At 39.5% G+C, this 22337-nt stretch overlaps 1 protein-coding gene across 8 annotated transcripts in view; it reads left to right on the top strand.

The window, feature by feature from the left end:
- TASP1 (taspase 1) overlaps positions 1–22337 on the top strand; it is a 310802-nt gene that overhangs the window by 268556 nt on the left and 19909 nt on the right. For 2 of the 8 annotated variants that reach the window (XR_008417793.1, XR_002083857.2), the window contains one exon: positions 5015–5054. The exons of 5 other annotated variants lie outside the window; for them this stretch is intronic. Coding sequence is in view for 1 of the 3 variants with exons in the window: in XM_019462770.1 (XP_019318315.1) it covers positions 5015–5107 (93 nt within the window). In the remaining 2 variants the exon portion in view is untranslated. Of the gene's footprint in view, positions 1–5014; positions 6063–22337 lie in introns of those variants that run through there. One more of the 8 variants, XM_019462770.1, reaches the window with a different exon arrangement.

Here is a 22337-nt window from a genome sequence, read left to right as displayed (position 1 = left end):
TGGAAAGATGGATTAAAATATAACCACTAAATAAAGGCTTTGAGACTTTTAAAATTAAATTGTGTGCTTACAGTTTTCCTAGAAACCACAAAAGAGCAGTCACTAAGGTGGTCTTCAGAGATTTAAAGACATGAATATGAATGATAGGAAGTCTCAGCTACTACTTAGATTGTGATTAGGACATCAAGGAATTATACAATTTCTATAATATTTTTTCTTTAAGTTTCTCATTTTGAAATCTTAGGCTAAATATGTTATTATACAATGTATTTGGTTTTATAGCAAGATATAGGCCTAAGAATATTGGCTGTGAATTAGTTTAATTTTGAAGTAGATAATTCTTCAAGGAATGTTAACCTCAAGGATCTCTCTGTGTCAGGGAATTAGCAAGAAAGCAGAGAATTGTGAGTACAAGGCCATTGGGTTCCACTGGTGTGGAGCTGTTAGCATCTGAGAAATCTAAAACTCCATCTTATTCTAAAAACATAATCACTTGGAAAATTGAAAAGTTTAGTCTTTAAAAAAATCTGTTTAAAAGAATCTTTACTATGACAACTAGTTTGATTCACTTTTTAATCAAACTGGTTGGTCACACACGTTAAAGCACCTGAGACCCTGTGTATTTGTAAGTATAGCCCTTGAGGGTGTATTTTAGTCACTTCACTCAGTGAGCATTTCCAGAGTGTGCGAACGTTCTGGGCCAAGCATTTTGACAGGTGCAAGGAATATAGAGGTACGTGTAAGACAAGCTCCTGTCTCCAATTGACTTTCCGTTACAGAGACTTAAAAATTAAAAGCAAACCAAAACCAAGACAGTTACATCACAGGACGAGAAATGCTCAGATGGGTGCCATTAGAGCTAGAAGAAGAGCTTCTAGTTTGAGTTGGGGATCCAGTCAAGGGAGTCTTTACATGAGAAAGAACCAGAAAAGGACATGACAGACATGGAGTCATGGTTAAGTGTATGAGTGGGGCATGCAGCAAGAAGTGGAGGAAAATAGCCCAAAATGAACCTGTCTGCTGCTTTTTCATGTTATTTATCATTAGTTATAAATTTCAATAAAAATACATTGCTTTTTAAATTGCCTTAAGGACACCTTGTTATGGGGCGCCTGGATGGCTCAGTCGGTTGAGCGACCGACTTCGGCTCAGGTCATGATCTCACAGTTTGTGAGTTCTAGCCCCGCATTGGGCTCTGTGCTGACAGCTCGGAGCCTGAAGCCTGCTTCGGATTCTGTGTCTCCCTCTCTCTCTGACCTTCCCCCACTCATGCTCTGTCTCTCTCTGCCTCAGAAATAAATAAACATTAAAAAAATTAAAAAAAAAAAGACAGCTTGTAAAGTTCTTAATGATTATAGGGTACCCAAGAATCTACACAGTCCTCAGACAATATAAAATATTTTATTGTGCTTTTAAATGGTGACATGTAAATTCATTATAGAAAATGGTCTATTTTTAGCTACAAGAGGAATTCAAACCCAGTTCTCTAAAAGAACTTTTCGAGATAAACACTCATATAAACATTCTCTTAAATAGCTCCCATTGTTTATAATGTGATTTGATGCTCCATTGAAATTTCCAAAGAAAGCTTCAAATTCTTCCGGCTCAAACTTTTTCAGACCAAGGGCAGTGATTTTCTGATGAATCAGAAGATCATGTTGATGGATGAAACTGGGGAAGTACTGACATTTGGATGGATTGTTGCCCATTGTATTCCTCCCAACACCAAGATCACGCCAATGTGTTTTGCAATCACAAAATCCCTCCTGACTAGATGATGATTTAAGAAATTAATCTTAGCTAGTTTGTCTAGTTGAGCATTTCCGTCCTATGTAAACAGCAAAATTTATACAGATCTCCATGTATTTTCGAAATATTTTGCCATGTACTGTTAACAGATTATCTCAAGACCAGTCTCATCTTTTCCAATCCTTTTTCTTTTCCTTTCTAACTCTCCTAGAGACTTTGCAGTTCAGTTCAGTTTATTTAGTTGTTCTTCTGTCGTAAACCTGGTGGGGGTGGGAGTGTCAGAGATAAGTTTAAATTGGCCATCTGTGTTTTTGTAAATCTCAAGGGATTGCTATCAAGTCCCCTGGTCCGTGGGGCAAGAATTTCTTCCTTCTAGCTCTGGTCTTTTCTTTGGTCAGCAGGAAATCAGTTGCTTTAAGACCAACATCCCCCTGGTCAAGTTGCAGGCCATCTGCTTGGACATATGTTCACTCTTTGATCTTTAAACAATTAATTTATTCTCTGTAGCCTCTGGTGCCTGGACCACCAGGCCTGCCAGGAGGTCCCATTGTATTCTCCCTGAATCTCTGGGAAACATGAAGACAGGTTTTCCTGTGAGCTTCTCTTTTAGGGACAGATATTTTAATGAACCTGATTGGAGAATTCCAGCCTATTTGTGAACAGAACCTGATGGTGTTAATGTTTCTTCTACGGGGGTCTGCATTGTAGATTCATTCCTAACTAGCCCCTTCTCTTAATACTATCATATGGACTACTGTTCTGGTCCAGGTCAGAAATTGTCATTTCTGCTTTATTCTTTTATTATTATTATGGTAAAATTTACATAACAAAATTTACCATTTGATCCATTTTTGAGTGCGCAGTTCAGCAGTATTTAGTATATTCATGCTGTTGTATAACCATCACCACCATCTGTCTCCAGAACTTTTCATCTCCTCAAACTGAAACTTTGTACCCATTAAACAGTGACTTCCCATTACCCCTCCCCCAAACCCTGGCAACCACCATTCTGTTTTCTGTCTCTATGAATTTGACTAATAGACACCTCATATAGGTGGAACCCTACAATATTTGTCCTTTTGTAGCTGGCTTATTTCACTTAGTATAACATCTTCAAAGTTCATCCATGTTGTACTGTGTGTCACAGTTTCCTTCCTTTTTAGGGCTGAATAATGTTCCATTGCTATATATACTATATATCACATTGTGTTATGAACTCCTGGGTTGTTTCCACCTTTTGGCTATTGTGAATAAGGTCACTATGAACATGGGTCTAGAAATACCTTTTTAAGTCCCTGCTTTCACTTGTTTGGGATATATATCCATAAGTGGAATTGTTGGACCACATGGTAATTTTATGTTTAAGTTTTTGAGGAACCCCCATGCTGTTTTCCACATTTTCGATCCCTGTCATAGTTGCATGATGGTGTTTATGACTGTAGGGGGTGAGATTAGGGATGAAATTGACTGAGGGACCTCTATCTACTCTTCCAGGGATCTTTCTTGTTTAGAAGAACCTTTTTAAAAAACTGATGAATGATAACTGGGGAGAAAATTCTCTTTTACCTCATGTTAAGAAATTTCTGGAAGAATAAAAGTGGCCGTATCAACACTGAGAATTGTGAGAATTGAGATTTTTGTGCCTGATGTGACAAGGACTTCTGGGTAGCAGAATTGAACAACACACCCTGTTCTAACTCCTGCTAGATTAATGAGGCACCACAAGAAACAAAAGAGCTACAAGTTTTCCTACTGTGGACTTCTCAGGTACAATATATCCATATGGTGAGACCCAAGTTTGGCCCTCAAATGCAGCAATGAGGCCAGATTTTGGGACAGGGTTCCCAGAAGCATGAGCATGGTGAGTGAACTCACTGATCCTCATATCCCAGGAGATACCACAGAGACTGCCTCACCCAGCTCTCCACCTGAGGCAACAGACCTCACCCCCCTGTAGGTTACAGGTTGCTTCCTGCCTTGCACACAGAAAAACTAAGTGCCCAAAGAACACTTCCCATTCTCTAGAACTTTCCAAGTTGTTGACGTATGTCAGCTACTCTAATGGGACTTGTGTGGTGAGATTAAAGAATAGTGTCCACGCTCAAACTACAACAGAGTTAGCTTAGCTGTTACTCCATCTAAAACAGGCTTGTTTCACATTTGGTTGCGTGAGAAGATGTCATTCCCATTTTAGACTTGGCCACTTCACTAGCATCTAACAGCCTCACCTTGGGCTTGAACTTACTTCAGTTCAGTCCTTAGGAAAAACTTGTTTAGAGTAGCAGAATTAGAGAGGATTACCTAAAGGGATATGCAGTCCTTCTGTTCTTCTTAGAAACTCCCAACATTTATCTATCCCTGGATTAAGCCAGACGGTCAAAAAAAAAAAAAAAAAAAGGAATTCCTGGCTGACATCATCCTGACCCTTTATGGAACAGCTTTTACTATCTTCTGCTCAGGGCCAGCCTCCTTTGAGTGATGTTAATACTCAGCCCTACAAAACTCCTTGTTGTACACTGATGTCTTTACTCACCCACAAAACATGGTACCCAGTGTGTATGAAGCCCTGTAAGAGAAATAGTTCCCAGACCTCGTACCAGGAACAGGAGTTCTCCTCTGAGCAGTTGGTTTGTTGTGAGGCTGTGGACACACACATGAACCACCTATCTGGTTGTGGAATGAGGATGCTGAGAGACAGGGCAACAGTCTGCCTCTAGCACAGGTACAGAACTCAGGCTAGAATTGCGTGGTAATCTCATGCCTGTCTTTACCTTATTTTATAAGCTCTTATTTTCCTTTTCTCTCATCACCTCACTTTTTAGGTTGTTGAATTGTCTGAATTTTTGCAAGCTATTCAAATCCTTTAGGGAATAAATATAAACATGAATCGGGTATTCTCAGTTGCTTTGAATGTTCAGAAGACAAAATGTATATAAATTACTAGTTTTCAGAGGAACTAGAATATACTTAATATAGTTGGCGTTAAAACCATGACTATTTTGAATACGATGAAATTCTAAGTTCTTGTTCAATCTGTATCTCTAGTTGCTAGTGCTATGCTTAGCATATAGTAGTTGCTCAGTAAACATTCCCTGCAGGATTTGAACAAACAAGATCTCTCTGCACTTAAAGGTTACCACCCTCATGTTCTGTAGATACTGAGAAGCAAAGAGAGGCTGTGTCACTCCAGTATTTCCTCCATCCTTGTCACATATGGGAGGACACAGCTGGCACTTCTAACGCTCTCCTGTCTCCCTCTCTGCAGACTCACATTTCAAGACTCCCTCCCGGTGCAGTGGCAGGACAGTCCGTGGCAATCGAAGGTGGGGTTTGCCGCCTGGAGAGCCCAGTGAACTGACCCTCAGGCTGAGCATGAAGCGTCTGAGAGGCATTTCAGAACCTGAGCTTTTCGGGGTTTTTAACTGAACTTGGATGTTTTATCTTCGCCATTTTATAATTCCTGTTGCAGCCTCGTGCACTGCTCGCGACACTAGTGCTGCCGTGGTTAGCGCTTAGTGACATGCAGGTCTTCGGCAGGTGACGGGACTGAGTGTGCGTGTGTATGTGCGTGTGTGTGCAGTGCGTGTGCTTGCTTCTCCCCTGATGAAATAGAAACTCCTTACTGTGTAACCTAAGACCGGGAATGACTAAATCATCTTCACAAAATGTGTGCTTTACTGTTTACAAGTAAAACCTAGAGTTGCAGGAAACATTTTTGATTTCATAAAGAGGTACCAGCTGTTGTTGATGTAATGTGTCCGAACTGAAGAGTAAATCTACTTGTTTAAATGATTTGACAGTGGTAGTGCTCCATTTAATAACAGTAATAAGTGATACAGTGTTTTATTTGTTAACCAGTTTAAGTGGATCCTGTGGTAACTTAAACTGTTATTCTCATCCCTCATATGGGGCATTTTTCTTTAACAAAGAATGGTTTCAGTGAAACAATCTAGCAGAGAATTAAGGTCAGAACCTTTTTAAATAATAGTCTTATTGATAAAGTTTGTACTTCTTTCCTCAAGCTTTTCTAAGCTTAAATACTGCATATCTTCGAGCTATATGTACTATATTATGAAAGAATATGTAAAGAGAACATACAGTAATGCACAGTCCCTAATTTGTGTATAATGGAATGTTATTTACAATGTAACACTGTAAATAAGAAAGCAAAATTTATGGGAAAATTCAATATTATCTTTGTTTCCTGTTTAAATATATTTTTAAGATAAAGGCACAAAAATAAAAGAAGCATATTACTGGGTACAGTGTGTGACTCCTCTTCTCAGACTAATAAATTAATCTTTTGAATCCTAGATTGGAGAGCCATTTTTTATTTTGTTTGTAAAAAGTTACTTCTTCCAGAAATCATCCCTTTATCTTTGTTGCTATGATTCTGATAGTTCAAAACCTGTCTTTGTGCAGTTAGGCCTGGACACTAACATGATGAAAGTTGAACTTAGCTCATGATTGAATGGCCAGTATCAAAATCCCTAAAATGTTTATTGTGAGTTGATAAAAACTAACAAAGGGAAGGAGTAAGACCGCTTTGGTTTGAAAAACTGTAGTGGCAGCTGAAAACTCAATGGTTTCAGCTGATAAATTGCTTCTAAATGTTATAGTTAGTGATTCTGGAGCCACATAAGAAAACCAAGACTTTTCTTTTGATTTTATGTGTAAGAAGTGGCTATCAAGAAGATACTAAAGATAGACTCACTCAGGGAGAGGAAGTTCCCTGCACCATATAATCATGGCTCGGGCGGTAACTGATAAAGCCCCAGATGAAATTATATACTTGACATCGATGTATGGCCAAATTATAAAGGAAAGACAACCAAAATGGAGTGGGTGTAAATATGAATGATTTGGGAGTTGCTGATTTATATTCCTTGTACAGGCAATTACATTTGTCTCGCTGTGTTCTCGTAGACAGGTTGGTGCCATGATATCTGTTTCTCATTCTTAATGAGGCTGAGAACTTAGTAAGTGATGGGCTGGCTGGTGGGGAGCCTTTGGCTTCAAAAGCTTTCAAAGACCTGTTACCTGTTGGCAGAGTTTTTTGAGGAACTGGACTGGATCACGTAAAACTATCAGGACACTTTGGAGTCTGAAAATCATCTGACCTATTTCACCAGGAATGCCATTTCTTTTCATCTTCTTTTGACTTTATTCTACTCATATTTAAAAGTTTGGGCTTGTTAAAGACCCTTTTATGAAGATTTTAAAAACTGGTCAGTATAAAAGAGCACAGCCCCTCCAAGAACAGTTTGTTAAAGCTTCATTCTCCAATTTCTTTTTTCTTTCTTTCTTTCTTTCTTTTTTTTTTTGTTTTTTTTTTTTTTTTGTTTTTAAATTTAAGGAATATTGTCAAACCAGGAGGGAAAAAAAGTGATATTCAGAATCATTGAGGCACAAACGTAATGGGCAGTATAAGTGCCTTAGTGAAAAGATCAGATATTAAAGAGCAGATACCAGAACCGGAGGATATTGACAGATATAAAATCAACCTCATTTCACACAAAAGTAGAAAGAGTCGAAAGAAACAGATAAGAAAGTAACTTCATTCCCTAGTCTGGTTTATATCACCAAGATTCTGAAGCAGTATTTTAACATGGATGAACTTACCGTCTGCCTATATTCCATTTCCTTTTAAGACCTGATCATTGGATGCTCGGTTCTCTTGAGTACAAATAAGCCTGGTCTGGATCCCTCAAGGCCATCACTGCAATCCTGCTCTGGGTTTGGAAATGGGAATCTTCTGGAAGGGCAAGGAGATGGAGGCCATGTGCTCTACCTTAAAGGAGCTTAGAGTGTCCATGCTGTCTGATGAGGCATGAAGGTCTTGTCCAGGACTGTCCTTCTCGCTTGTCAGCTCTGCCTCTCCTCCCTGCCTCCTGTGTGTCTGCCCAGAGCAGACCCTTTCTCAGCTTTTCACTGCTGCTTCTAAACAGGAAGTTGAAGTCCGATATCGATGTATGTATAAATCCATCCTAAATGCTAGTCTGTGGTGCTTATCTGTGAGCAAAAATGGATGAATTGTAGTTTATGGCTATAGGAACCTCTTTGTTGGCTGCTCAAAAGTCTTTTTTGCCTAATTCCTCACTTTCTCCCATGTTTGAGAGGCGGTGATGGTGCATTGTAGTTACCAGCAAATATGCAAAGTTTGGCTGTTTTGAAGCACTGGTAGGAGGGGGAGGGAGGAAAGGAGGCTGTGAAGAAGGGAAGATTTAGAAAAGTGCAGAAATTATTCTTGAGTCTTGAGATTGTATTAAATTATTGTGGATTTTTTAAATGTTTACTTATTTTTGAGAGAGAGATAGGGTGCATGGAGGGGTGGGAGGGCAGAGAGAGGGAGAGACTGAGAGTCCCAAGCAGGCTCCTCACTGCCAGTGCGGAGCCCGACGTGGGGCTCAAACTCATAAACTGTGAGATCATGACCTGAGCCAAAATCAAGAGTCTGATGCTTAACCAACTGAGCCACCCAGGCACCCCTGTGGATTTTTTTTTAATCTGGTCATTGTTATTATAAAAGCAATTCATGCTCATTACAAAAAAAAAAAAAAAATCAGAAAATAGGAAAGCAAAAAAACAAAACAAAACAAAACAAAACTCATAACTCCATTTCCCTAGAGACAACAGTTAACACTTTATCTTGTACCCTTTATGACCTTTTTATGCATACATTTTCTGTATTTTTAACACCAAAATGGGTTTATATAACCTGCCATTTTCACTTAATAATGTCATAGGAAGATGTCCAGACTTAATAAGAATTACCTCATTTATTATTGGTTCAGCTAATGTTCAGTACATATATTTTATCCTAAGACTTCTGTGGAAATCTGTCTCAGTACTAACAGACTAACAATACAGTCAGCATCTGTTTTCTCAGGGCACAGATCCCTGCAATGAGCACTGTGAGGTCTTACTTTCCCTTGAAAGCCAGCTAAGCAGGTGTCCTAGGGCAGACCATTGCCATTGCCCATTGATCCTCCATTGCAGAGTGCCCCCAGACAACATGTAAAGACTAGTATCTGCACCTCTATGCCTCAGGACTTGTTCTGGAACCATAGAAAACTGCACTGTCCCTGCACACAGCAGGCCAGTAGTGTCAGGGAATCAGCACGGCCCAGAAGCAGCTCACAGTTGATGAACGAAAGTTGTATAAGCATACTAGTTCCCTTGCTTCTTGGGTGGTATAAGTTGGGTGTGTGTTTCACACTGTTTGAGAGATTTTCCATAGAAATTAAGCTTCAGTTGCCGCCTGTGGCAGTTGACTTAATACACCTTGTGTTGACTTTTTTCCCTTCCCTATTCCCTTCTTAGTGCCCCTGTTTTATGATTCATGGGGTCATCTCCCAGATGAACTGTTTGTACTTGCCACCCTGTCTCAGGGTTGCTTCTTGGGGACTTGAAACTAAGAAACAATCCATTCTACATACTCTTAGCCAGGAGGCATTTATACCCTCTTCTGATTGAGAGGATGAATTCACCAGTCTACTTGTGCCCTGCACTGGAGTCTCTTCCTGCCTTGTGCTCCTGATGAACCATTTTAATCCATAATATCTGATTGAATATTCTCCAAGTGATAAGGCTGGATGTGCCACAAAACTGGAAGGAAGAGAGCCTGGGAGGCTCAGTTGATTAAGTGCTGACTTTGGCTCAGGTCATTATCTCACGGTTCCTGAGTTTGAGCCCCATGTCAGGCTCTGTGCTGACAGCTCAGAGCCTGGAGCCTGCTTTGGATTCTGTCTCCCTCTCTCTCTGCCCCTCCCCCACTCATACTCTGTCTCTCTCTCTCTCTCTCTCTCTCTCAAAAATAAATAAAACATTAGAAAGATTGTGTTGTTTGTTCACTTGTATTCTCTTTCATATTCCACATACAAGTGAATCATATAGTATTTGTAAATACAATCTGATTTATTTAACTTATCATTTATTTCACCTAGATCCATACATATTGCAAAGGGCGAGATTTGGTTCTTTTTCATGGCTATGTAGTGTTTCATTGTGTGTATATATACTACAATTGCTTTATGTTTTCATCTACAGATGAATGCTTGGATTTTTTCCAGAACTTGGCTATTATAAATACAGCTGTAATAAACATATGGTTGCATGCAAAAAATAAAAAAATAAAAAAAATAAATAAATAAATAAAACATTAAAATTAAAAAAAAAAGTGGAAGGAAGTTCATAGCCAAATCAGTGATGACAGGCACCCGACAGGAGACAAGTGCATACTTTTAAGGAGGTAGGGAATAAACAAGCTAAATAGCAGCTCTCCATCAAGGATTGAGGGACTCCTTAAGAGAAAGAAACTGGAATTGTGTTAATGGGACTTGGAAGAGACCATAGCCAAAGGTGTGTTACGAAGTTAAGAGATTTGAAGAGACCGAAACAATGGTAGCCAGTGTTCCCATGTCATGAACACATGTCCACCATGACCATGCATAACAACTTCATATGGCACCCACTTTCAGAATGCCACCTCTCAAGCCTAGATATCCCCAACATAATTTTGTGGTTAATTTTTTTAAAAATGCCTCCCAACATTTTTCTTAAAATGTCTATTAACTTTTAACGTTTAACTAAAATGTTTATTAAAATCAACTTTTTTTTTTTGACATAAACCCTACAATTGCTCAACATTGTGAATCCCTTTGTGCCATGAAGCCCAGTCTCCTATCCAACTTAAGCTTGCAGTGGTTAGTCATGGGGTGAAGGACCAAAAGGGGACTATGGGCCCCCCTCCCAGGAACACTAGTCCAAGAAAAGATTGAGCCCAGAAAAAATGAGCCCCTGTGAATATGATTAATTTCTTTTACTTTAGCTATGTTCTAAACCTTCCCCAAATGCAGATTAAGCAGGGAAAGGAGATGTGGGTGTGTAAACGTGGTGAGCTATATAGGTGGGAGTGAGTGAATGGGAGGTTGACCGCATAAGAGTAATCCTTTTACATTAATATTTGCCCTGGGACATTAGGAATTCTTAATGAATACACCACTTTTCCCCAACACTTAATTTGGGTTCAAATTCATAAGGTATTAACCCAGATGCCTATCATCAGAGACCTACAGGCTGACCAGATTAACCAGGCAGTTTTTCTTTGCCCATATACTGCTGTCTCTGAAGTGTATGGCCACAGGAAGGATTAAATCTAAAACTGGCAAGAGCCTCCCTCCAAGACTCTGCTCTCAGCTTCCAGAAGCCCGTCAGCCAAGCCCGCGGTGGTTCACCGTGACCAGTTGTGGAAGGCGGGAGAGAAAGCAAGCACAGTGGTCTCTCCTTTACATGCTAGAGTCACTGAAGCCCTGAAACCACAGTGGCAAAGCTGGAAAAAACTGGGTTTTTCTCTGCCTTGATGGGGATTTCACTGATTGTCAACAGAGCTTCAGAAGCTGGAAAGGAAAAAATGCTAAACAGTTCCCTTAATCACTGATGTCACTCTCCAAAAAGGTGCTCCTAAAATGGCTTTTTCTGGCCTTGGAAAATCCAGGAAGAAGATTTTGTTCTAATATATGAAGAAAAATATGTTCTTTTTCATTTATAAGTAGTAAGATTATAATCTGTCCACCCACGTTTTTCTCCAAACCTGTTAACTAACAGTCTTTTCCATCTAGTTAATGGTAACTCCATCCTCTTGGGTGCTTGGGTCAAAATTCTTGGCGTCCTCTTTTTATGTTTCTATTGTTGCCTAACAATTCTCCCCAAATCTTACAACAACTATTTTTTTTTCTCACAATTCTGTCAACGTGGCTTGGCTTCTCTCAATGGTTTCTCTGTGGCACTTGCTGGTAGTCACAGGTGTGCTGCATTCAGCAGGAGTGTGAACTGGGGGTTGGGCTGGATGAGCTTCCTTTTTTTCCACATGCAGGCTCAGGGCCTTTCCCTCTGCTCGTGACCACTCTACATGGTCTTTTCATGCTGCTTCTCCCATAAGACATGGCAGCTCAAGGTTCCCAGGAGCATAAAAGCAAAAACTACCAGGCCTTTTTAAGGTTAGGTCAGAACTGGCCCAGCCTTACTTTTGCCACATTTATTGCTTAAATCAAGTCCTCTGGCCCACCCCAGATTCAAAAGGGGACTGCATAACTGTATAAATACAGAAGGAAGGGTCTTTGGGGGCCATCAACCTGAAATCTTTGAATCTACTTCTTCTCCTATTTTACAACTGCAAGAAACTCTGCACAACAGAGAACAAACTGAAGGTTGATGGAGGAAGTTGGGTGGGAGATGGGCTAGATGGGTGATGGGTATTAAGGAGGGCACTTGTGGGGCACCTGGGTGGCTCAGTCAGTTGAGCATCTGACTTCAACTCAGGTCATGATCTCGCGGTTCTTGAGTTAGAGCCCCGCGTCGGGCTCTGTGCTTACAGCTCAGAGCCTGGAGCCTGCTTCGGATTCTGTGTCTTCGTCTCTCTCTGCCCCTTCCCTGCTCATGCTCTCTGTCTCTCAATAAACATTAAAAAAATTAAAAAAAAAAAAAAGAGGAGGGCACTTGTGATGAGCACCGGGTGTTGTATGTAAGTGACGAATCATTGAATTCTGCTCCTGAAACCAATATTGCACTGTATGTTAGCTAAAATTTAAATTCAAAAAAGCATAAAAGAAACAAACAGTCTGTTAGTAAATGCTATTGGCCCTCCTTTAAAATGTGTCCTAAATCCAACCACTTCTCCCCCTCTCCACTGCTACCATCCAGATCATCTCTTACCTGAGAAATTACAACAAGGTCCTCACTGGCCTCCCTGCATCCAGAGTTACTAGTCCACTTGGCAGCAGGAGTCTCATCATGGTGCTCCTCTGCCCCAAACCTCTAAACAAATGTGTCAGTTATATGGTAGATTAGAAAGGGTTGGGGCGCCTGGGTGGCGCAGTCGGTTAAGCGTCCGACTTCAGCCAGGTCACAGTCTCGCGGTCCGTGAGTTCGAGCCCCGCGTCGGGCTCTGGGCTGATGGCTCGGAGCCTGGAGCCTGTTTCCGATTCTGTGTCTCCCTCTCTCTCTGACCCTCCCCCGTTCATGCTCTGTCTCTCTCTGTCCCAAAAATAAATAAATTAAAAAAAAAAAAAAAAAAAAAAAAAAAAGTTGAAAAAAGAAAAAAAAAAAAAAAAGAAAGGGTTGAGTTCCAGAGGAAAAAATGAAGCAGAAAGGGGACGCAGAGTACTGATGGGAGAGTGGTAAGGAGGGTGCTCATTGAGAAGATAACATTTAAGCAAAGTGTTGAAGATGAGGGACGAGTAAGCTATGTGGATCCATCTGGAAAGTTCTTTCCAAGGAGAGGTAGAGGCAAATTCTTAGAAAGATACAGACCACCACAACTGACTCAAAAAGAACTAGAAAATCCAAATAGATTTATAACAAGAGATTAAGTTGTTAATCAAAAGTCTTCCCAGGAAGAAAGTCCAGAACTAGATGGCTGTACTGGTTAATTCTACCAAACATTTAAATAATTATTACCAGTTCTACACAAATTTTTCCAAAATACAGAAGAGGAGGAGACACTTCTCAACTTATTCTACGAGGTGCAGACACTTTGAGACAGTCAGGAGGCTCTCCTCAAATAGTTAAACACTGAGTTTTTCCCCTCCTAGGTACATACCCAGGAGAAATGAAAACATGTCACACAAAAACTTGTACATGAATGTTCATAGCAGCATAATAGCCACAAAGTGGAAACAACCCTAAAGTTCCCCAACTGATAAACAAAATGTAGTATATAATACTACTTTTTAGTAATATAATTTAGTATATAATACTACATTATAGCAATATAATGGAATATTATTTGGCAATAAAAACAATACAATACTGATAAATACTACAACATGAATGAACTTTGAAAACATGCTACACAAAAGAAGCCAGTCACAAAGGACTACATGTTGTGTGATCCCATTTATTTGAAATGCCCAGTGTAGATAAATCTCTAGAAACAGAACCTATAGATTAGTAGTTTCCTAGAGGTGGGAGGGATGAGGGACAGGGAAAGTTAAGTGGTGATAAATAAAGAGTGTAGGGTTTCCTTGAGGATTAATTAATGATGTGCTTAAATTAATTATGGTGCTGAATGCATCACTCTGAATATAGTAAAAGCCATTGAACTGTATACTTTAAATGGGTGAATTGTATGATAATATAAGTTATATCTCAATAAGTTGTTAAAAAATAGAAAACAATTTAAGATATAATTTAGGAAAAAAAATACTGGAAAAGAATATCATACCCTAGCAAATTCTTCATTTTCCTGGTTGATAATTTCCAGTTTTTCCCAACATTTTTCACTTGCATTATTAAAAATTAAGGTGTTTTTAACATAACCACAATAACTTAGCCATAGTATTACATCTAAAACATTTTATAATAATTCTTTCATATCATTAAAAGTCTATTAAATGATTGCATTTCCAATTGCATTATGTATTACTATGTGCTTGGGCTGCCATAGCAAAGTACCACAGCCTGGGTGGCTATGAAATTTATTTTCCTCACAGTTCTGGAGGCCAGAAGTCTGAGATCCAGTTGTTGGTGGGATTGATTTCTTCTGAGGCCTCTCTCTCTGGCTTTACATGGCCATCCCTATCTGTTTTGTTTGGACATTGTCCTTCCTCTGTGCATGTCTGTGTCCTAAGCTCCTCTTCTCATAAGGACACCAGTCATATTGGATTAAGCCCCACACATATGACCTCATGTTACCTTAATTAGCTCTTTAAAGGCCCTGTCTCAAAAAAGACACATTCTGAGATACTGAAGGTTAGAACTTAAACATATATGGGGTGCCTGGGTGGTTCAGTCACTTAAGAGTCCGGCTCTTGATTTTGGCTCAGGTCATGACCTCATGGTTGTGGGATCAAGTCCTGCATCGGGCTGTGTGCCATCAGCTTGAGACTCTCTCTCTCCTCTCTGCCCCTCCCCCCCCCAAATAAATAAACTTTTAAAAAGCAAGTATAAAAACTAAATATAAACTTCTTGTGTGTAGAGCTCTTTTACAATTATAAATCCAGGTAGATTTCCAAGTGAATACAACAATATCCAAAATCAAAGTTTATATTAACAATTATATGATGGCTATATTACATTGTTTTGTTATTATTTTACCTTAAATCATTATTTGATTTTATTTTGGTTATTGGGTTTTTCCATCTTAAAATTTCCATGTGATTTTTCTTTGTATCTTAAATTTCTTTGCTGAGGCTTTCTATTTTTTTATTCATTTATGTCAAGCATGTTCATAATTGCTTGTCAAAGCATTTTTGTAATGGCTGCTTTAAATTCCTTATCAGATAATTCCAACATCTTGGGCATCTGTTGACTGTCTTTTGTCATTCAAGTTGAGATTTTCCTGGTTCTTGGTATGAGTGGCATTTCACTGAAACCTGGATATTTTGGTTATCATTTTATGAGTCTCTGGATCTCACTTAAATCTTAAATTTAAAATTTTAGCAGATCTCCTCTGATGCCACTTTGGTGGGAGAAGGGGGGTGCTCCCTTGTTACTTGCCAGATGGAAGTAGAGAAGCCTGGACTCTCCACTTAGCTGCTTAGATACCCATAGGGGAGTGGCTCCTCATTACCGCCTGTGGAGGTGGGAATTCAGGCTCCCACAAGGCCTTTTGCTGACATCCTGCCCACTGTGGGGAGTGGGGGAAGAGGCTCTTTACTCCTTGGAGGAGATGAAAGTTTCTATTCCCCCTCAGCCTTCTTAGACACCACTTGGAAGAGTTGGGGGGGGGGGGGGCGTTAGGATGCTTGTAACAGCTTAATGAGGATGGAAGTCTAGGCTCTCTCTGTGACTTTCACTGGAGGGGGTGGGGCTGGGGTTGTAGCCTTTTTATTTACTGTGGTATTTGGCTGAAAGTAGAGCCATTATTGTCTAAAAGTTTTCTGTTCTGCTAGATTGCCCTTTCTTGGTCTGTTGGCCTGAGAGAGCAGACTTTTCCTGGGGCTCTTTTGTCTGTGTCCATTGGTATTTCTGGGTTGCTGGCTCCTCCAGTAACCAGTCTGGGATAGATGAGGCAAAAATGAACTCTCAGGGAACCCATGACCATGTTCCTTAGGACTCATGGTCCCAAACTGGCCTGCCTTCTTTTCTCCACCTGTCCAACTTTTCTCATGTTTGTTTTGTGTATAATGCCCCATGTTTTTAACTGCACTTAGTAGTAGGAAGGAATAAGGGAAAATGCCTCTACTGCATCTTTCAGAAGCAGAAGTCCTGATTTTTATTATAGAAGCCTTTATTTGGAAACTGAGTATTTCACTAGCTGACTTGATTCTTTGATTTTAAACTTGACAGCCATCATTTGAGTTGCTAACATGATTGGCATTATACTTCTTTTTTGATAATGAACCTGTTTTTTAACTACATACCCATTATTTTTCTATCCAATCCACTTAATAGATACCCTGGGAAATTGTGATATAGTCATTTAATGAAAAATTCCTTAATTGAGGGTTTAGTACTACATTTACTGCTGGCAAATGTTGGTGCGTAGAGAGACTAATCCATGCACCACCTCTGCTCAACCCTGAATGTAAAGATAATACCACAGAGGCTATTTTGTTTTCAGCATAGCTTATTACTGATCGTGACTTGGTTCTGTCACTTATTCTTTTCCAGCCGCCTATAATCTTCATTTGGCATCAACATTACTACAACCCCAGGTACAAATGCAAATGAAATTGCCTGGCATGAATTAGTTGCAAGGTGATCCCTGAATATGTTTGTATTAATTCATTTTAGTTTATCATCAAAATGAAAAATTCTTAAGTTATAAATTCATTGAATTCATGGGTTCTATGGAGGCTACATCTATATGGACTCACAAACTCCAATTTGAGAAACTTAAGTCTGCACGATTTCCACATTTAGCTAGTTAATAAGAAGAGTTACTAATGTACTACAAGCTAGCCTGAAGGTAGTTGTTAAAAATTGGGGCACATGGTTGGAGACAGACAGTCCCATCTGACCAGTAGAGTAATGAGGATAATAGGTTCATTCTTTACTCATCTGTATCTGACAATCCTCCTCCATTTCCATTACCATTTCCAGTGTGATCCAGCTGATTTCCAGTTGCTATGCTCTAATTACCATACTCTGTATCTCTGTGCTGGGAGTTCTCTCCAAAATCACAGAAGACAGCTCTGCCTGTGGCATGCCAGAAGGACCAGGGCATTAACATCTCCTGGACTAGCCCTCAACTCATGATTCTCAGGAGTTGGTATACAAATACCCCAACTCCTTTACCTCTGGAGTGGGATATCACTGGGGCTAGTGTTTGCACCATTTCCCAGAATTTCCCTTTGGTGTTTCCAGTTTCCCAAAGCGGTGACTGCCTTGCTAATGCATCTTTTATTGGCTGTCTTCCCCTTTCTCATCTCCTATCCCCACTATCAGTGTTTCCTGTACCTCCCAAATAAAGCCCTTGCACTCATATTCTTATCTCAGGATTTGCTTCTAGGAGAGAAGCACATTATAAAATGCTTTTGCTTATGATAACTTATTTGACCCATAAAACAACTCTGGAAGAGAGAAAGTTATATTGGTTAAGTCTAGCAATGGAATGTGAGTCCCACGTTCTGTTACACTCTCTCGTGTATCCCAAGAACAGCACCTGGCATGTTGTAGATGTTTAATAAATAATTGATGAGTAAAGAAAGAAACTGATGCTCCTGTAAGCAATTTTATCAAATTGCCAGTGAGAGAGCCAGGGTTCTTTGACCCAAGCACAATATTCTCTCCATTATACACTCACGTCCTGTTCTTAACCCTGTTGTCTCAGATCATAGCCTGCAGAGGAACTTAAAGATGACTTAAATACGCCAATATTGTTAGCCACCTCTAAACCATAGTGATGTCAATGGTTTCAGAGTTAGTGGAATACAAAGATCTGTGAGGATATTAAAGATATTTATGGGACAAATTGCCAAGTCGCACAGACATTTGGGGGGACCACATCATTCCCATGGTGACCATCTGGAGCTGCAAAGGCCCATAAAATAGAGAGAACTAGTCTTTCTCAGCTCCAAGGTAGTTAAACACATTCTAGCCCAGACTTGTCTTTATATTGTTTTCCTCATCAGCAGTATGAACATATAAAAGTCATTTTCTTGAAAGAACCTTGTTTAACACTCCAACTTATGCTTTAGAAAAATTGTATCATACCTTCTTCTAGTGAGTTCTATAATAAATGGACACCTGTAGATAAAACCATATTTAGCAGTATGAACAGAGAAATAATATGTATTACAGTTAGCTATCAGATTAGATATTAACTCATTAATCAATTTTTACTGAAATCATGCATCTTCCCTCAAATGAATGGTTATTCTCTGAAGCCATTTTGATTCCTGAGCACTGCTTTCCCTAAACTCCTTAAAGTCATCAGGCACATTAAAGGATATCCGATTTCATTGGTCTAAGCTGAGTGATCGCAATTCATCAAGGCATGAAAAGTCTGTCCAGTCTTGTGGAATATCATTAAATGGTTCAAGGACGTTTCTAATCTTAATGATGGCCAAGGGGGAGCAACTATTACGATGATGAATGGGAATGAATATCTGGAGAAAGTTCAAGGCATGTTATACTTACAAAGACTAATACATGTTGTTTATCTAAATCATCCAACTGATTAAAGAAACACACAAAGCCCAAGACAGTTAAAAGCAGAGAACCAAATAGGCTTTGACCTACCCTGGTATATTTATCGCTGACCATGTCATGCGTGTAAAATGTATTGCTCCACCAAGATGCCGTGTATATAAATCGGGAGGGTCTTTTGAGGCTGATGTTGAGTAATATAGGCTGTCCAGTTTATTGCCTGGCTAAATATTTATATAGAATGAGTTCATTGATGGTGGGGAAGCCTCCATAAAAGGAGTCTTTCAATGTTACTAACTGATTAGCTACAACGCCTAAGGCTTAGCAAGAGCTAGGTGGTGGTAACATTGATACTTCCGCTCCTAAAATCAATTCCTGAGCTGCTCGGTGTTTTGAATCCTTGCTCTGAGTTGGGTTTGTGTGTGTGTGTGTGTGTGTGTGTGTGTGTGTGTGTGTGTGTGTGTGTGTGTGTTTACCTCTTGGTACCAAGACCAGTGCAGAGCCTGCAAGGAAAGAGGAAATGCTTTTTTTTTTTTTTGGTACACCCCTAGAAGAATGCTCTTTGGAACTATCTTTCACTGGGAGAACATGTCTATTAAACTCACACTCAGTTCATGGCAGTCAGTGCTGGTATAAAAGGGGGATGGCTCATTTTATATCATAAAGGCCAGAGAATAAATCTCTTATCCAGGGGACTTGTTTTTGGCTCTCCTTTCTCTGGGCAAGAGCAGGAAAAATCAACCACACAGGTGGCTGGGAGGATGTTGGGCCACTGTCCAAACACTTAATCTTAGTAAATATCTTTTCATTAGGTGTGGGAGTGGTAGGTTGTTGGGCTGAAATAGTACAGCCATTGCTTAAAGGATTGTTGAAAGATAAGAAACTGGAGTTGTTGAAGATTTAGAATTAAAGACTTTCTTCACTTGGATTCTGAGACACTTAATGCTTTTGGTTTTCCTCATACCTCCCTGGTTTCCTTCTCAGTATCCTTTTATGGTTTCTCTTCTCTTCCTGGCCACTGAACGTTGGTGGTCCCAGTGCTTGGTTATCAGCCCTTTTTCCCCATAGATGATTTTATTCTGTTTGGTGCCTTAAGTATCATGTCTCCCAAATCTCCAGCCTGAACTGCACCTAAACTCCAAACTCCTGACTTGGTATGTTCACTGTAACACCCAATAAAGCATTTCATAATGTGCCCAACACAGAACCCTTAGTTTCTATCTCCCCATCTCCACCCCCAAGCCTGCTCCTTCCCCCAGAATTCACCATTTCAATTGATATTCTCATTTACTCAGTGGCTCATGTACAAAATCTGCAAATTGCCTTTGAGTTCTCTCTTTTCCTCATCTCCACAACAGATACCCTACACTGCAGCATGAGGAGCTGGCTGACTTAGAAAGATGCATCCTAATTTGGTCTTGGAAGATGCAGTAGGTAGGGCACCTGATGAAAAGCACATTACTCCAGATTCCTTCAAGTTGTTTTTTCTTTCAATGGGCATAGGTATTTCAATGCAGATACGAGTTTGACCCATCATAGGGGTCAGCTATGTAGACTTCAAATCCTGGGTCTATGTTTACAAAACTAGGAGTTTCAGTCCAGCTCGTAAGCTCATGGACGGGGGCACAGGGCAAGCTGTTGTATGTCAGGTGGACCTTTGTTATCTGTCTGTCTTTGGCCACTACAGGAACAAAAAATGTGAGGAGAACTGACAGGAGCAAATCAGTCTCTGCTCCTCCCCCGATGGCCATGGTGGCCATGGCACCACTCATCTCCTGGCATTTTTCCTTCTCTAGGGAAGGAATTCCTCATCTTCCTTCCTAACCTTGCTTCATTCCTCAGCTTAGTGCCATTGAGAAAGCATGGCTTGTCCTCCGTGGGATCCCAGGCCAGCACTTTCATATTGCTTACTTTATTTTTCATAATCAAACATGTTATAATGAAGAAATGGAATTCTTTATTTAATTGATGGTGAAAAGCATTTCCTTCTTATTATTGGAACTATAAAAGTGATACGTTTGATATACTAGAAAATGTCTTAAAAATGAGACAAGGAAGAAAATTAAAGTCCTTTAAAATCCCATCACTGAGAAATAATCACAGCACTTAACATTTTTAAATGTTTTCCTTCCATCTTTTTTTTTTTTCTTAGTGAATTTATATTTGGAAGAAAAAAAATTGTACCAAATTTTGTCTGGAATTGGACTTTTTTGTGAGTTATTATACACAAACCCCCTCATAGGAAGAAATTGGCATTTCTGATCAATGCAGATGCAATTTTCTGATGCATTCCAATGGGATTAAGATCATGTTTGAGAAGCCAGTTACGTATCCTTCCAGGTGACTCCCAGCTGACTGTCAGTAAAGATTCTAAAGATCTTTAATTAGACGTTTCTTTCACTTGGTATCTAGTCTAACAAAAATTACCTAACCATTTCTTTTCCCATAAAACGTCCCCCCCCTCCCCTGCCAAAGTAAGTCCTTGGATTAGCCTGATATGTATAGTTCCTTTCCCTGCAGCAAGATTGCCATAAAACTTTGACTCTTAATCAAATTTGGAGCAGGGTTCAGCACTCTTACTTAGAAACCAACTTCTTCCACCTTCATTTTATTAAAAAAAAAGGGGGGGTCAATTTCATGTAGGTAGAATTTATATATTATAAAATATACCCATTTCAAATGTACTGTTCAATGAATTTTGGAAAACACATATTTCTGTGTAACTGCCACCACAATCAAGATATAAAACATTTTTATAACCCTGAAAGTTTCTCTAATGCCACTTTGCAGTCAGTCCCCCCTTTCCTTCTGGCTCTTAGTAATCACTGATCTGTTTTCTGTTACTACAGATTGGTGTGGGTTTTTTTTTTTTGCCTTTTATAGAATTTCATATAAATGGAATCATATGGTATGTACTCATTTGCATCTGACTTTTAAATGTGTTTCAGAAATGTATCCATGTTATTACATATAGCAGTAGATTACTTATTTTTATCTGCTGTATAGTATTCCACTAAATGAATACACCACAATTTATTTATCTATTCTACTATTGATGAGTACCAGGTTTTTTCAGTCCAGGACTACTAAGAACAGTACTGCTAAGGATATTCATATTTAAGTCATATTCATATTTAAGTGAGGGTGTATGTTTTCATTTCTCCTGGGTAAATACCTGGGAGTGAAAATCCTGGGTTAAATGGTATTTTACATTTTTTAAAAAATTTTTAACATTTATTTATTTTCAAGAAACAGAGAGAGATGGAGTGCAAGTGGGGGAGGGGCAGAGAGAGAGGGAGACACAGAATCTGCAGCAGGCTCCAGGCTCCAAGCTGTCAGCATAGAGACCGATGCGGGACTCAAACCCACCAACAGTGAGATCATGACCTGAGCTGAAGTCAGACACTTAACTGACTGAGCCACCCAGGCGCCATTACATTTACATAAGAATATAAGTATAAGAAATTACCAGACTGTTTTTCAGAGAGGTTGGGATCTTCCATTTTTACCATTATTGCTTCTTACCAGGGGTTTAAAGGGCCTTTGGGAAATGGGAGTTTAACAATGAAAAACATGGATATGTTGTCTTTTCTTTTTGGTGTTCTTCCTTTTGAAATATATTTCTCTTTCTTTTTCATTTCTGTGAAAGAGAAATAGCCAGAAGAAATCAAATGGTTATCTGATCCTGAAGATAAAAGAATTGAAGAGAATGTTAATGAATTCCTAACCTAACAGTGGTGAATTTTTCCTTCAACCTGCAAAGTTGTCCTTCAGACTCCAGTTCAGACTCCTTTTTCAGACCTGGAGATTACTCATTCCTCCTAGCTCAGCCCCAGTGGGGTAATCCTTTGAGAATTTCCCATAGTAGGCCTAGTAAATGTTTCTTTGGCACCACACCCTCTTCCTTTATAGCACTTAGTATAGTTTATAGTCAGTGATATTTGTGGAATTCATCGATGAGTGTCTTTTCTCCTTACGTCATGACATGAGGAACC

The sequence above is a fragment of the Panthera pardus genome, unplaced genomic scaffold, assembly GCF_024362965.1.
Source record: "Panthera pardus isolate Hobbes unplaced genomic scaffold, ASM2436296v1 HiC_scaffold_25, whole genome shotgun sequence".
Classification (NCBI taxonomy): domain Eukaryota; kingdom Metazoa; phylum Chordata; class Mammalia; order Carnivora; family Felidae; genus Panthera; species Panthera pardus.
The sequence above is the reverse complement of the archived record's forward strand: the minus strand, read 5'-3'. Positions and strand labels throughout refer to the sequence as shown.